We start from the raw sequence: 12,992 nt of genomic DNA, 5'->3' as shown, positions 1-12,992 counted from the left end.
TGACGGGTCATTCGGGTCAAGTCGGATCTAGGTTGGGTCCGAGTCTATGTATTTGTATATTCAAAGATCCACTATATAATAGTAAAAAACTAACCCAAAAAAATGGGTCGAGTTGGGTCGGGTCCGGATCCGGGTCAATATTGGGTGGATCCGAACCAATTCGAAAAATAGAACGGGTCTAAATTTAGGACCCGGCCCGACCCCATGAGTCCTAAAATTCGGGTTGAGTCGGGTCATGGGTCGACCCGACTCATTTGCAGCCCTAGATATGGCAGAAAGACAATAAAGAGGAAAAAAATTGCCCCAGCAGTATTTTGTTGCGGAGAATTTTTAGCCAAAATACAAGAGAAAAGAGCACTGGTTGGCAAAAAAGATAAGAGGAGATTAAGAGAGGGAAAAGATTGACATGGTTTGCAAGGATGGAAAGCTCTAAATTGATCATCCCCATCTGTTTTTATGGGAAAAGTGCATCATTCAAAATTTTATAGAGACCAACAATGTTGCAGATTTAGTAGCATCCTATGTGGCTTACCATTTTAGAGATTTTATTTGTGTAAACCACGTCTCTGTTTTGTTTTTCTTGTACTCTTTTCTTCTATCTATTGTATTCACACCCGCTGTGGGTGAATTGTTGATGTACCAAAAAAAAAAAAAATTCATAAATAGAGACCAATCCAGAGAGAGTTTCTGGGTGGGTTGGCTGTCTTTATTTTTCTTCTTTCTTCTTTCTAGGGAGGAGGCCCATCTTTTTTTTAATTTCTTTGTTTGATGCATATGAAAATAGAGTGAAGAATGCTATGTGTGCTACTAGAGAAACTATTTACAAACTGTTAAAGGAGCCCAAATGATGAAGACTTAATGTAGGCTATTTTGTAATATATTAGCAAGGTTATATGCTATCTTCTTGAATGTCAATTGATTATATAAGCAAATGTACTATATGAATAATTATACATTCATTTGCTTATCGAACACTTACCCAGTCCGGTACTTTCGAATGCATCAAACTGCTCACCATATTTAGATTTGCACATGGAGAGACATAATTAAATGGCATTGGGTTCAGCTTCAATTTTAGGCCCTATTGGTATTCTGGTGTTGAGCATGACATTTTCAGCGCTTTTTTGTGCATTTTCGAAGTTCATGATTCTAGGTAAGCTCCAGTCCCAAAAGCTTGGTTAAAGATTTGATTTGATTGCAAGAGTGTTATATGATAAGCAACATCTTTTAATCTTTGCTTAGCATGCAAGATGTTGTTGATTCATAAATGGTCTGGCTATTAACTAAGCAATGGCTGGGTTATGGCGGACTAGAAATAGTTGAGGTCATTGCAAATGATTCCTTTTAAGGTTATCTAAATAACAGCAATATGGACAAGACATCTTCAGGAATAGCTTCAATAGGAGTAAAATGGCCCAGATAATAGCAAGATATCGGAAAGCTTCAAAATAGAGTTTCTCCCAAAATGCTATTTTCAGCTTTCTGCAAAAGCTAAAATAGCTTTTCAAAAATTTTACCAAATACTCTTTTTCATCTAAAAGTGCTTTTGAAAGGTCAGAAAGTACTTTTTGGCCCTCAAAATTGTTCCAAACGAGACCTAAGTCATCATCGTAGAAGTTAAAGCTAAAATGGCCCAGGTAACAGCAAGATGTTGGAACATTTCTAGGCATAGGTCCAAGTGTAAGTCATCATCTTAGAACTTGTTGATTTTTGATAACTTCTTCCTTATTCAAAATGATCCATGATACTAAGCTCAATGTTGGGTAGGATAAAAGCATCATCCTGATCAGAATTGTTGGAAAGGATCAACAGGTCCAGTTTGTAGAGCATACATAGTTGGATCTCGATCTGGATCTCTTGTTTCTCTCTTTGTACGAGTTTTATTCTTTTGATCTTTTATTTCTTTTTAGCAAACTAGAGCTTCTTCCTCTTTTATTTTAGTGGAAATTTTCCACAACAAGATTCTGGCATGGCAATTTCATCTCTTTCTGCCATGTCTTAGAACTGTAACTGAATTCTTCTTGCCATGTCATTCGCAACATCTAACCAGAAGAAATGGCTCATTTGAAATGATTTGATAAAGTTAGGGGTAACATTGTATTTTTGAAAAAATTCGGGGAGTTAAATAAATATGAGGCCGGACCTTAACGTCTAATTTAGTAATTAAGTTTTTTTTTTTTTTAATTAACACTGAAACCCCCTCTCCCTTTCGTTATTCATGTTGGCTCCTTCCCCCTTCGTAAATCCAAAAGTATTCTAGAAATCTGAATCTCTCTCTCTCTCTCTCTCTCTCTCTCTCTCTCTTTCTCGCTGAGCTCGGATCTCCGTTTCGGCCCGTGGTGCTTTAATGGAAGCTCGCCAGATTTGTACCCAAAGGACGAGGAAAGTGGACGTGGTCGGCTGCCGCTGAGGTGGTGGTGGTGGTGGTGGTGGTGAACCCCTAGAGATCTCTGCCGGTGTTCCTCCGGATTCGCGAGGGAGGAGGGGGACGATCGATCGGACAGCAAGGATGCAGGCCAATGGAGTAGAGGAATCGTCCATCGATCACAAGCCGCCGCCGCCGGCCGACACCAGGGGGAAGCACCGGATCTTAGCCGAGCTGAAGCGATTGGATCAGGAGGCGCGGTTCCTAGAGGTAGGTCAGACCTACTTTTTTACTTATTTCTCTTTTCAATCTTTTACTTTTGATAAGTGCCCTAATCGATAAGGAGACGAATAAAGAGAGATAAGTGAAAAAGAAGTTGGAATCTTTCTCCTTTTAATGTGTTTGTGATTTGAGTTTAGAGGAGTAAAGCATCTTTTTTCCTACCTTTTATCAAAATCTTCTTTCTTGAGCATGGACTTCGCATATGTATGTTCAAAATTTGTCTTTTTCAGTTGTTTTCTTGCAAGAGCAATATAAAAATTTGATCTTGGCGTCTCAGACTGGTTCTTAAACTCATGGATTTATAGGAGAACTCACTGAGAAAGGAGTGAGAGTAATTAGTTCCTTCATTATTTTGGAAAAGTGCTATTTATCAATCCCTGGATAAATTTGAAATCTTGTCAAGCACTGATCTTGGTAGAGCAAGTAGTGATTGTGAGGAAATAAATTGTTGAGAAAAAGTATACTAGTTGATGAAGGACATGCTAGTAGCTGTTGATTATTGGCTACAGAAACAAGGGAAATGGTGGTTGGATGTTTGGTTAAGTGGATTTATGAGAAAGAGGAGAGAAGCGCTCCCAAAACAACTCAACTTTTCAAACATCTTGCAGAGTAACAGCAGGCTGGTAGCTCGCCTGCAAAGTTTCTAGTCTCTTTGATGCCCCTTTGGTTGATTCTTATTGCAGCAATACTTCCACTCAGACACTGACAAAAGAGAAGGAAAATTCAAACTGAGGCATCTTGTCTGACATCAATTTGAAAATCACAATATATTAGTATGTAAAAAGATAAATATTGGTCTTTTCTGTTAGTTAGGAATTACCTCAATCAACATATTTCGATGTTGTGCTGTCATTACCATATAGCCTCCTTGAATTCTAACTTCAAATATTCAGGTTACCTGAACATGGGACTATGTTGGCTCTTTTTTTCTGAAGACACTAATTTGCATATAAAAACTGACAGCAGGCATAAAGCAGAAGGGATGCACAACATTTCCCCTCTTTTCCAATATAATGAACTACGCCATCGCTGCTATGCATTGTAATTCAATAAAGCTTAGTTTGATGGAATTCACATTAATTTGAATATTTGAGAGGTAAAATGGACACTTTTTGAGGAGGGAGAAATGCTGATCTAAGATTTGCAGAAATGCAATTTGTCAAGAAACACAAAGTCTTCTTTATCAGTATGTTTTGTTAAGTCCCACACTTGCTTTTATGTCCAAACTTTACCTAGTGTCTGCTGTCGTGCCCCCAAGCACAATTTTGATGCCTTCATAGTCAGGAGTGATGATTAATGAATCTATTGACAGGTTAGGTGAAGCTTCTGCTGTTTAGATACTGATTTGCTGACAAGATGCATATGTGTTTCTTTAAAACTTTTCGATTTGAGCTGCAGTCTAAATCTTGTCTTGTTGCTGATAAGATCCATAGATTCCACAGTTGTGCTTGTATATAGGATATTGTCATGTGCAAAGTCTTCTCTCATATATCTATGGATTCTTGGGAGACCTAGAGAGGAGGAATTTTTCACTTTTAATGGTTGTGTAGAGAGGATCCAAATTCTGATGAACCTGTGACATTGTAGAGATTGGATTTTCTTCAGTTGCTGCAGTATTACAAGACTGCAAAAGGCTGCTGACTGCCAAGCTATTCACATTTTTCGAATGAACTGGACATAGGTTTTTTCATAAAGTTAGGGGGTGGTTTTGGTGAGAGGTGCTGAACACGATTGTTTATTGCCCTGTTTAAACATTTGCTTACCTGCTTGTTATCTTATGATTGGCTGCATGCAAATGAATATTTCTGAGGTTTTGCCACACAAGTAGGCATACTCATGCCGAACTTGATTTGCACATTGCAGAACTAAGCTTGGTTGGTCAAATTCTAAGAAAGTTGTTATTGCTGTGGATCACATGTTGACACTTCCTATAATTTTTGCCATTAAGGAACATATTCATATGCAATGTTATTTATCATTTTTTTATTGTTCTATAACGTGACCGCTTATACGCTTACAAATTGGTTGCAACGAAACCAGATATGCCATATAAAATGACTTGATATGAGGTTTTCAAATACTAGTAAATGGCCATGTGAGAAGCATATCAAAAAGTACTACAAAATATTCACTAATGCTTTTCTTTAATTTCAATAAATAATAAAAACCATGTTAAAATTATAAGTCTAACCCTCCTCTCCTCGCACCTCCCTTCCCCCCCAAAAAAAAAGAAAAAAAAAGAATCAGCTTTAATTTGTTGTCTTATTACACAAGTAGTATAAATATTAAATAGACAGAGAAAAGAGAAAAATGAAAAAGTAAAAGGCAAAAGATATTGCTATTTGACTTATTTTATGGTGAGTAGTTACAAAATGTAGAGATCTACTTTAAGTCTCATGAGTTTAAACTCTAAACAAATCCTGAAGAATGAAAAGGAAGAAGCTTCAGGGTTACACTTAAAGAAAGAAGAAACAGTAAACAGAAGAATAAGATGCAGTGAAACTTAGATAAATGGAAGAGAGAGAATTAATATCTCTAAATCGCAGCAGATTCAGAAAAACATCATTAGATGGAAACATTTTAAAGTACCAAACATGGAATTGAAAAGATTAATTTATGGAATAAAATAATAAAATAGAGAAACTTGAATATCTGAAAAATTAAATTTAACATCTTGAAATATGATTCTGATCAATAGCTTCTTCTGTCTTCCTTCTTAGCATCTTGAATTAAAGTACACGCAAAACAAAATAAAATCAATGAAAAGGAAAAAGAAAAACAATTGAGGGAATGGCAGGATGACATATGGAATTTGGATAACACAACTTTTCAGGCCAATTTACAAACAAATAATAATCTAGGTTGTAAAGAAGGCGAAGATGGAGCCAGATGTGTGAGTCTGGATTACGGAAAACTGATTGAAATGGAACAAAATGATAAGTTGAGTCAAATAGGAGTGTTTGTTCAGGAAAGATAGTTAAATCATGTAGAGAAATCAGGAGACAATGTTTAGGACAAGGTTCTCAAGGAGAAAAAGTAAAAGGCTGAGGGGGATAACAAACAGGGAATGCTTCCTTTTACTTAATTATGCCATTGTAATAATTAAAACTTTATGGAATTAACTGAAAATAATTTAGTGGCTGTTTGAAAACACTTTCAACAGACAATATTCCTAAATTTGAAACTATCTATCTCTTTTTAATATACTATATCTAATGTGTCAGAATAGGTAATCAAACATATAGACGAGCTTGTATAATGTATCATTTGCTCTCAATACCTTGTCTTTTTAAAGTCATAAAATCATTCTTATCCGCCATCCTGTTGTTTGGGAATCATGTTCAGTCAATTTTAGATCCATTAGGGGACCATCTTTGTATAAATCAAGTTGCTAGGTTACTTGGCTATTTGGGGGGGGGGGGGGGGGGGGGGGGGGGAGCCTTAGCTAGGTTCCCAGGGTTTACGATTAATTATTCCCTATTCTATGGTGGATGATGTTTGTCAGAATCAGATTCCAATATGCCAATATCCTCTTAATATCATCCATATTCCTGCATCGCTTGTACCTGTCCCAAACATATGATAAGATCAAACGATTGTAGTTGTGCCTGTACACAGTCCCTACACTTGCATGTGTGCTTAGGTACTTGTTGGGGCTGGAACTTATTATTCTCTCCAAGTCAAGCATTACATGTGCTACTGTAAAAGACAAACATTTTATTGACGTTTAGTGCCTCTATGATAGTGCTACGATGTATATACTTCGATTCGAATATACAAAAACTAGAAAGTTGTGCACAAGTACCCCAGGATAAAGCAAATCCATCGCCTGTATATATGGAATTTGTTTGGTGGCACTAAACCATCTACGGCTTCAAAGGGCTGCACTTGAATTAATTATAGATGGAACAAGGCTTGTCATTTATTTTAGCAAGATGATCTGAAATAAAAGTTATTATGTACAAGCAAAACTGGAAAGCATATCGAAAATGTTAAATGCACCAAAATGTGAATGCCCCTATGTTACATGGAACTTGGATCCTGCTTTATTTTTCTCACTCCATAATCTCCATATATCTGTACCTAGATTACTACAGAAAATACTCCTGATTTTGTATGGCATTCGATTAGCTTGTATGGTGAGAAAAACTGTCATCTTCTAAGGCACTATTGTGATTCTTCTTACTAAATCGTCCAATGAAAATTGTTGTGAACAGGAAGAGTTGGAAGAGCTTGAGAAAACGGAACGAGTATCAGCTACTTTGCAAGAGTATGTAAAATAGCAGAGTTTCAAGTGACATTAATGCTTCTAAAAATTAAAATACTGTTACAGGGAACTGATTTTAAAGTTTGGTATCTAACCAGATTGCTGCTTGAAGTGGAAAGCAGGCCAGATCCTCTGCTTCCAGAGTAATCATCAAAGCCTCAGCCTTACTAGTGCCCATATAGAATAAGATATAATGTATACTTTCCTGTTCCATCTCTGATAATATTGCTCTTTTTCTGGAATCGCAGAACAATTGGACCTGCAAACCCGTCTTGGGACCGGTGGTTTGAAGGACCTCAAGATCTGCATGGCTGCAAGTGCTGGATACTGTGATTCTTATTGAAAGGGAGATCCAGTGATACTTATTTTTGACTTTTTGTTTGGTAGATATTGTTTCAGACTACTTGTTGGCATGGTTTTGAAAAGAAGATGTGTTGAAAGAGAATTTGTTTTCGATGCAACAGTGTAAATTCTTTTGAAGCGAACCAACTCCTTATTTTATACACCATAATTTGATTTGCAGAATTGGAATGAGAAAAGGGTGAAAAACACTGACTCATACGGAAATAACACTCGCCTCTTAAACTTTCAACTTAAGCCTCCTGCGACAGCTCAAGAAAAACTTAAAGTCTCCTGTGGAATGGTACATGAGAAGAACCTCCCCAACTTTAATCTAAGTTCTTGCAGGACTGTCCCTGACTCGCTGAGTTATCCATCCCAGTCATCATTTAGAGCCCTTCACCTGTGAGAGCACAGCAGGCCTGATGTCCCAGTCATGGTTCTTGATGCTATGGAGGGAGAGTGCATAGGGGATCTGAGCTTGGGACATGGCATCCCTAAGGTCCTGCTTGTTTGCAAAGACCAATACTACAGAATGCTCGAGGTCCCAATGCTGAAGTAACCTGAAGAGCTCATCTTTCATAATGGAGATCCGGGTTCGATCAGTGCCGTCTAGTACAATAATGACAGCATGAGTACCTCAATAGAATGTTGCCCACGAGGCCCTCGATCTTTCTTGCCCACCCAGATCACAGTTCTTTTTTCTGTGAAAATCATAGTTTTTGTAGCAACTATTATAACATTATAGCTAACCACTATTAACATTATGCTTTAAGTATGTATGTTAACATTTAAATAGTGACATCATTTTGAATGATAATAATCTTCACTCCCTGTCTAGCTATTGCAATCCATTACATGCTGTCATCACAATGCAATATCAAAATATTAAAAAAAATAGGCACTCAATTTTGCCAGCAAATAGTAGCTCATTAGAACATTGAAGCAGCCAGACGTAGGCCAGGCCAACAATCATACCTTTTATCAAGGTATGATCCATTGAAGTTCAGAGTGATGCCATTAGTTGGTTCAGGTGTCGACAGTCTTAGATGTTCAGTTACCACCAATAACAGGAGTTCTGCACACAGATCGCATGATCCTGTAATTAGGGCTGTTAATGAGCCGAGCTGCTCGGGCTCGGCTCGGTAAAAGCTCGGCTCGGGCTCGGCTCAGTAGTCAAACGAGCCCGAGCCCAATATGAGGCTCGTTTACACTCGAGCCCGAGCAGCTCACGAGCCCAAACGAGCTCTAGTCTTTCATTGAAAAATCTTATTTCAGCACCATAATTCATAAAAATCTAATCACGTAGAGAAAAATAGCTTGTTATCGAGCCCGAGCTCGGGCTCGTAATTGAAACGAGCATTACGAGTTCAAGCCCGAGCCTTTGCTTTGCCAAGCAAGCCCGAGCTCGAGCCCAAAATAGAGCTCGTTACCGAGCCCGAGCCTGAGCTTCTGTGAAACGAGCCGAGCTCTCCCAGGCTCGGGCTCGGCTCGGCTCGTTGACAGCCCTACCTGTAATGTAATGTGATGCTTAGAATCTGTTTGGATTATCCCCACCAAAGCAGAAAGGATAGAAAAGAAAAAAAAAGTGAGGGTACTGAATCTGATGTCAACTCTATGAATTAGTACTAAATGATGTGAGAAAGGCCATCTAATGGGTAGGGATTCCTAGCTTATAGCCTGCACATTTCAAGCTCATCCATCCAAGGAGCAATCCTCCAAGGCTCCCTACAAGTGGGCAGAGTCTAGGCAAAATTAGAAAATGGACAGTATGATGTTTGATGTTTGATTTGCAATTACAATTTAAGGAACAAATTGTCAACTAACAAGCCACCAGAGACACAATCCCCAACCAAAGTGACTTCACCAAAATCAAATATGCTTTCCATGTTGCAAACGATCTTTACATCCACAGTAACTATGGCTTAATAGATGAGCAGTGCTTCCTTTTAAAACAGGACTCATGCTCGTTTCATGGCATCTAGAAAGGATACAAACATGACCCTCAAAAGAAATGACCGAACCAATCTTGAACAAAACTATCGAGACAAAAAAGAGCATTTTGTGCGATTGAGAGAGAGAGAGAGAGGAGGAGGAGTCCCTTCAAAATCCAAATTTAGGCAGCTCCACAGAAAATACCATTAGAAAGGAAATAAGAATGGCAATTTTTTTTTCTCACCTCAAACCATATTGTCTTGCAAACGACCTCTTAGATGTTGCTCCCAAGCGTAGGATCGGAGGTTACTACCTCTCCAAGGTGTAGCTTATACAATGCCGTGGTTTTTCCAGCATTATCGAAACCCACAACCACAATCTTGTACTCCTTCGCAGGGAACAACATGAACCAGAATCTCGATACAAAACCCCCATCTTCCACAGAATCCAGTAGAGTAATCAGTCGCACTTCGATCTGCGAGACAGAATAAGCAATAGTTCATTTTTCACGGGATTGAGAGATGATAACAAAGAACAAAATTTCTGAGATTTAACAAGATGAAACTTTAAGGAATATGAAATGAACAAGGAAAGGCAAACAAAGGGAAAGGAAAATCTTGAAAAAAGAGGAATTTTGGGGATCTCGTATTAGAAAAGTTGGGATCTTTACATAGAAACTGGTTAAAAATAGAACCAAAGATGGAAGGATAGAAAGGACAACGAAAGGGAACGGATCTAACCTGGAAGAGAGGCTAATGAGACGAAGAAGAGGAGGGCGAAGGTCCTCTAATGGCGGAGATCGGAGGATTTGGCAAAAGATTAGAAGAGAAAACCCTAATCGATATGTGAGAGACGAGAAGGGAGAGCAGGCGGATGAGCAGTTGGAAGCGCTTTGAGAGCTGTGCGGTGGGTGATTCAACGGTAGATTCGCGCGAAGGAAGGTGAATCCTCCATTCGCGCGAAAGATACAATCCGAATCCATTAAGAATTTGGTACTAGGTCACCGTCCCAAAATTAAGAATAATCGAAAGACTAGATTATTATATTTGATTGCCCCGTAATCCCACGGTGCAGTGCAGTGATCTCAAATCACCCCACCTTCTTAAATCACCATCTAACCTAGCGGTGTGATATTCATTCTTAAAATCGGAAATCTAAGAACATTTTGAAGCAATGATCTTGAGGTAAAATTTGGGTACGAAATTATTTCTCAATTCAGAAAAAAATAGTATATTAATATATTATATCAATAATATATATAATATTATATTGATATTATATACATTGTATTTCTAATATATTATATTATAATATATTATTAATCATATTATTTCTATATTATTATTCAATAATAATTTTAAATTATAATAGAAATATATTATTATACTTTATATTTATATAATAAATTATTTAATATATTATTTCTATTTGCCTTATTTTTTTAATCAAAATAAATACTAGTATTAAAAATAATATATTATAAGTATGTATAAAAATATTAATTCTATAATAACAATTAGTATATCATTATAGGATTAATAATTTATAAAAAAATAAATATATTTTTATGTAATATATTAATAATTAGTATATTAGTAATTATATATATATAATTAATTAATATATTTTTATAGAATATATCAGAAGTAATTTTAGTACTATATGACCAGTGATTTTGGATTTATATGAAATATCAAATAGATTACTCATAGATACTTTGAAGCTTTAATTAATGGAATATAGCATACTAAATACATTGATCTTAGATTATTGGGGATTGGATTACTCTGAAATAAAGATTACCAAGGATTGGATTACTCTGAAATAAAGATTACCAATTATCTAAGATCACCTAGATGCTCTCATAAGACTCCATGCCACCATAGCATACCGAGAAATGCACCATCTCAACGTTTCACTTACAGTGTTGTTTGGTGCAATGGCCGTTACCACGTTGTAACGGCTAAAATAAATTTAAGCTACAGACGTTAATGAACGTATGAATAATGAAACACTGAAGAACTGGTGCATGGACTTGGCAAACATTACCATTATCCAACTCCTTGTAACTTGCAACGATTACAATACATGCCTCCTCAAAATCACCCAGATCAGTTTTTGAGCAAATATGTGGGCAAGTCATTCAACCTTATGAAGACTACATTAACTCATCAAAACCTTAAACTATAGCAGTTCCCTGGACAGTTTCACAATTAGTCTGTCTACTTTGTGAGACTGTAAACTGCCTTTAAATATAGCAACTGACTACATTTCATGCACAAAGCTGCTGCTCCCTCTTTTATGACTGATGGATGTAGTGTAACAATTAGGTACCTAGTCTTCAATATCACCAAATACAGATGCAGAACAACCTAGGAGATAGCCAACTTCAAAAAGTGTTGCAGTCCTGCTTTCAGATGCACAAATAAAGCTCCTATCCACAAAAATGACGAAATATACCCATAGTTTCTTAAACCTCACAAACAGAAAATAATGAACACAGGCTAAAGAGTCTGATGAGTAGACTAATAAACACCTCTCTTCTTGAAAGGGAGATATGAATAGAGAACACTCCAATATTCCCCTCAAAAGACAGCTAAAAAACTTCATTCAATATAATAGACAAAGCTAGGCTAATGTTCCTTAGGTAAAGCTTGCAAGGTAAAGAGAAAATAGAACTTGGACACACATGGACCCTTTAGAGGAACATCAAATTATTCCTGCTTGACACTTTATCTTAAATAACATTAAAACCTGTCACCAAATTTATGTGGGTTGAAGGCATGCACCAGTCAAACAGCTTGAAACAGCAACTTCGTCGTAAGCCAAGCTATTATTGCACCAAGCTACTACTAGAGTTGGTCATAAAGCAGAATTCAGCACCACAAACCTGTTGCCATCCAAACTCTGATTTGAGGAATTCCAGCTGCATCTGAAAGCTCTTTGATGCTAATTGAAAGAAAGAGATCGATCTATTTGGTGAAGCATTATATCTACTGCTGTTGGGCAGCCTGGAAGTTATTCCATTTTCCATTTTTGTTGCTACTTCTAACAATTCTTTTTACTCTTGCATCATTAGTATTAAATTCTTCAGCATTATTGCAGTACTTTGAAAATTTTGAGGGACCAAATGAGAGATGGTTTGATCCTCACGTTTGGTACACTTGTTATTGTGGTTCGCAGCACATCTCTCAATCAAGTATCTTCCACAGTTCTCTTTATGTGTTCTCCATAGTATTATGAACCATACAGAACCTCCATGCTTCAAATTTTTCAATTGATTGCCTGAGTAAGAAAACAGCCTGAACAACTTCCTAACAAATGTCAAACTAATTCTAGCAAGCGTTTGTCACTTGTCTCAGACTTTTCTTCAACTACACATTTAGTAGAGATTTTGCTCAGAAAACATTTAGTAGACATCTAGATATGGTGGCAGAGTTATAGACACCCAGTATGGTACCAGACCCTCTCATGAAAGAATGGAAAATATCCTGGTGGAGGGCAATGTGTTACAGCTTTTATGTCAGAAAGATGAGTGATTATCAGAAGCATTAGATTTGCTCATTTTCATCATCCAACTGTATTAAAGCAACCTAAATTCTCTCAGAAAGAAAATTATCTTCTTCTTAGCAGCACACTTCCTCTCCTAAGCCTTGTCCTATTCATTTTGCTCAGCTAGCAACTAGCACTTGAATCATATTAACATGTTACATCACCAATATAAACAACATAAATGATTGGTTCTAATACTTGCCTTCTTCAAATACGCAAAATCAAAAGTATTGACCATAGTAGAACTCACTA

General features: G+C 37.0%; 1 protein-coding gene and 2 long non-coding RNA genes across 3 annotated transcripts; 1 reads left to right on the top strand and 2 right to left on the bottom strand.

Annotated features, from left to right (window-relative positions):
* The first annotated feature begins 2,183 nt into the window (after nucleotides 1–2,183).
* LOC103716168 (guanine nucleotide-binding protein subunit gamma 1-like) lies at nucleotides 2,184–7,439 on the top strand. The gene is made up of 4 exons (XM_008804058.5): nucleotides 2,184–2,635; nucleotides 6,865–6,917; nucleotides 7,013–7,057; nucleotides 7,163–7,439. The coding sequence occupies exons 1-4, from the start codon at nucleotides 2,510–2,512 to the stop codon at nucleotides 7,245–7,247; spliced, it is 309 nt and encodes a 102-aa protein (XP_008802280.1). The 5' UTR covers nucleotides 2,184–2,509; the 3' UTR covers nucleotides 7,248–7,439.
* On the bottom strand, nucleotides 2,757–6,067 carry LOC148715037 (uncharacterized). The gene is made up of 2 exons (XR_015977476.1): nucleotides 3,468–6,067; nucleotides 2,757–3,349 (listed from the first exon to the last, which is right to left on the bottom strand). It is a non-coding gene; the product is annotated as an uncharacterized LOC148715037 (long non-coding RNA).
* A 1,993-nt stretch (nucleotides 7,440–9,432) lies between the features above and the next one.
* On the bottom strand, nucleotides 9,433–10,511 carry LOC113463320 (uncharacterized). Its single transcript, XR_005506434.2, has 2 exons — nucleotides 9,929–10,511; nucleotides 9,433–9,663 (listed from the first exon to the last, which is right to left on the bottom strand). It is a non-coding gene; the product is annotated as an uncharacterized LOC113463320 (long non-coding RNA).
* Nucleotides 10,512–12,992: the final 2,481 nt, after the last annotated feature.

Source organism: Phoenix dactylifera, chromosome 1 (genome assembly GCF_051530095.1).
Source record: "Phoenix dactylifera cultivar Ajwa chromosome 1, Ajwa_hap1_PhDact_Kaust_v1.1, whole genome shotgun sequence".
Classification (NCBI taxonomy): Eukaryota; Viridiplantae; Streptophyta; class Magnoliopsida; order Arecales; family Arecaceae; genus Phoenix; species Phoenix dactylifera.
The sequence above is the reverse complement of the archived record's forward strand: the minus strand, read 5'-3'. Positions and strand labels throughout refer to the sequence as shown.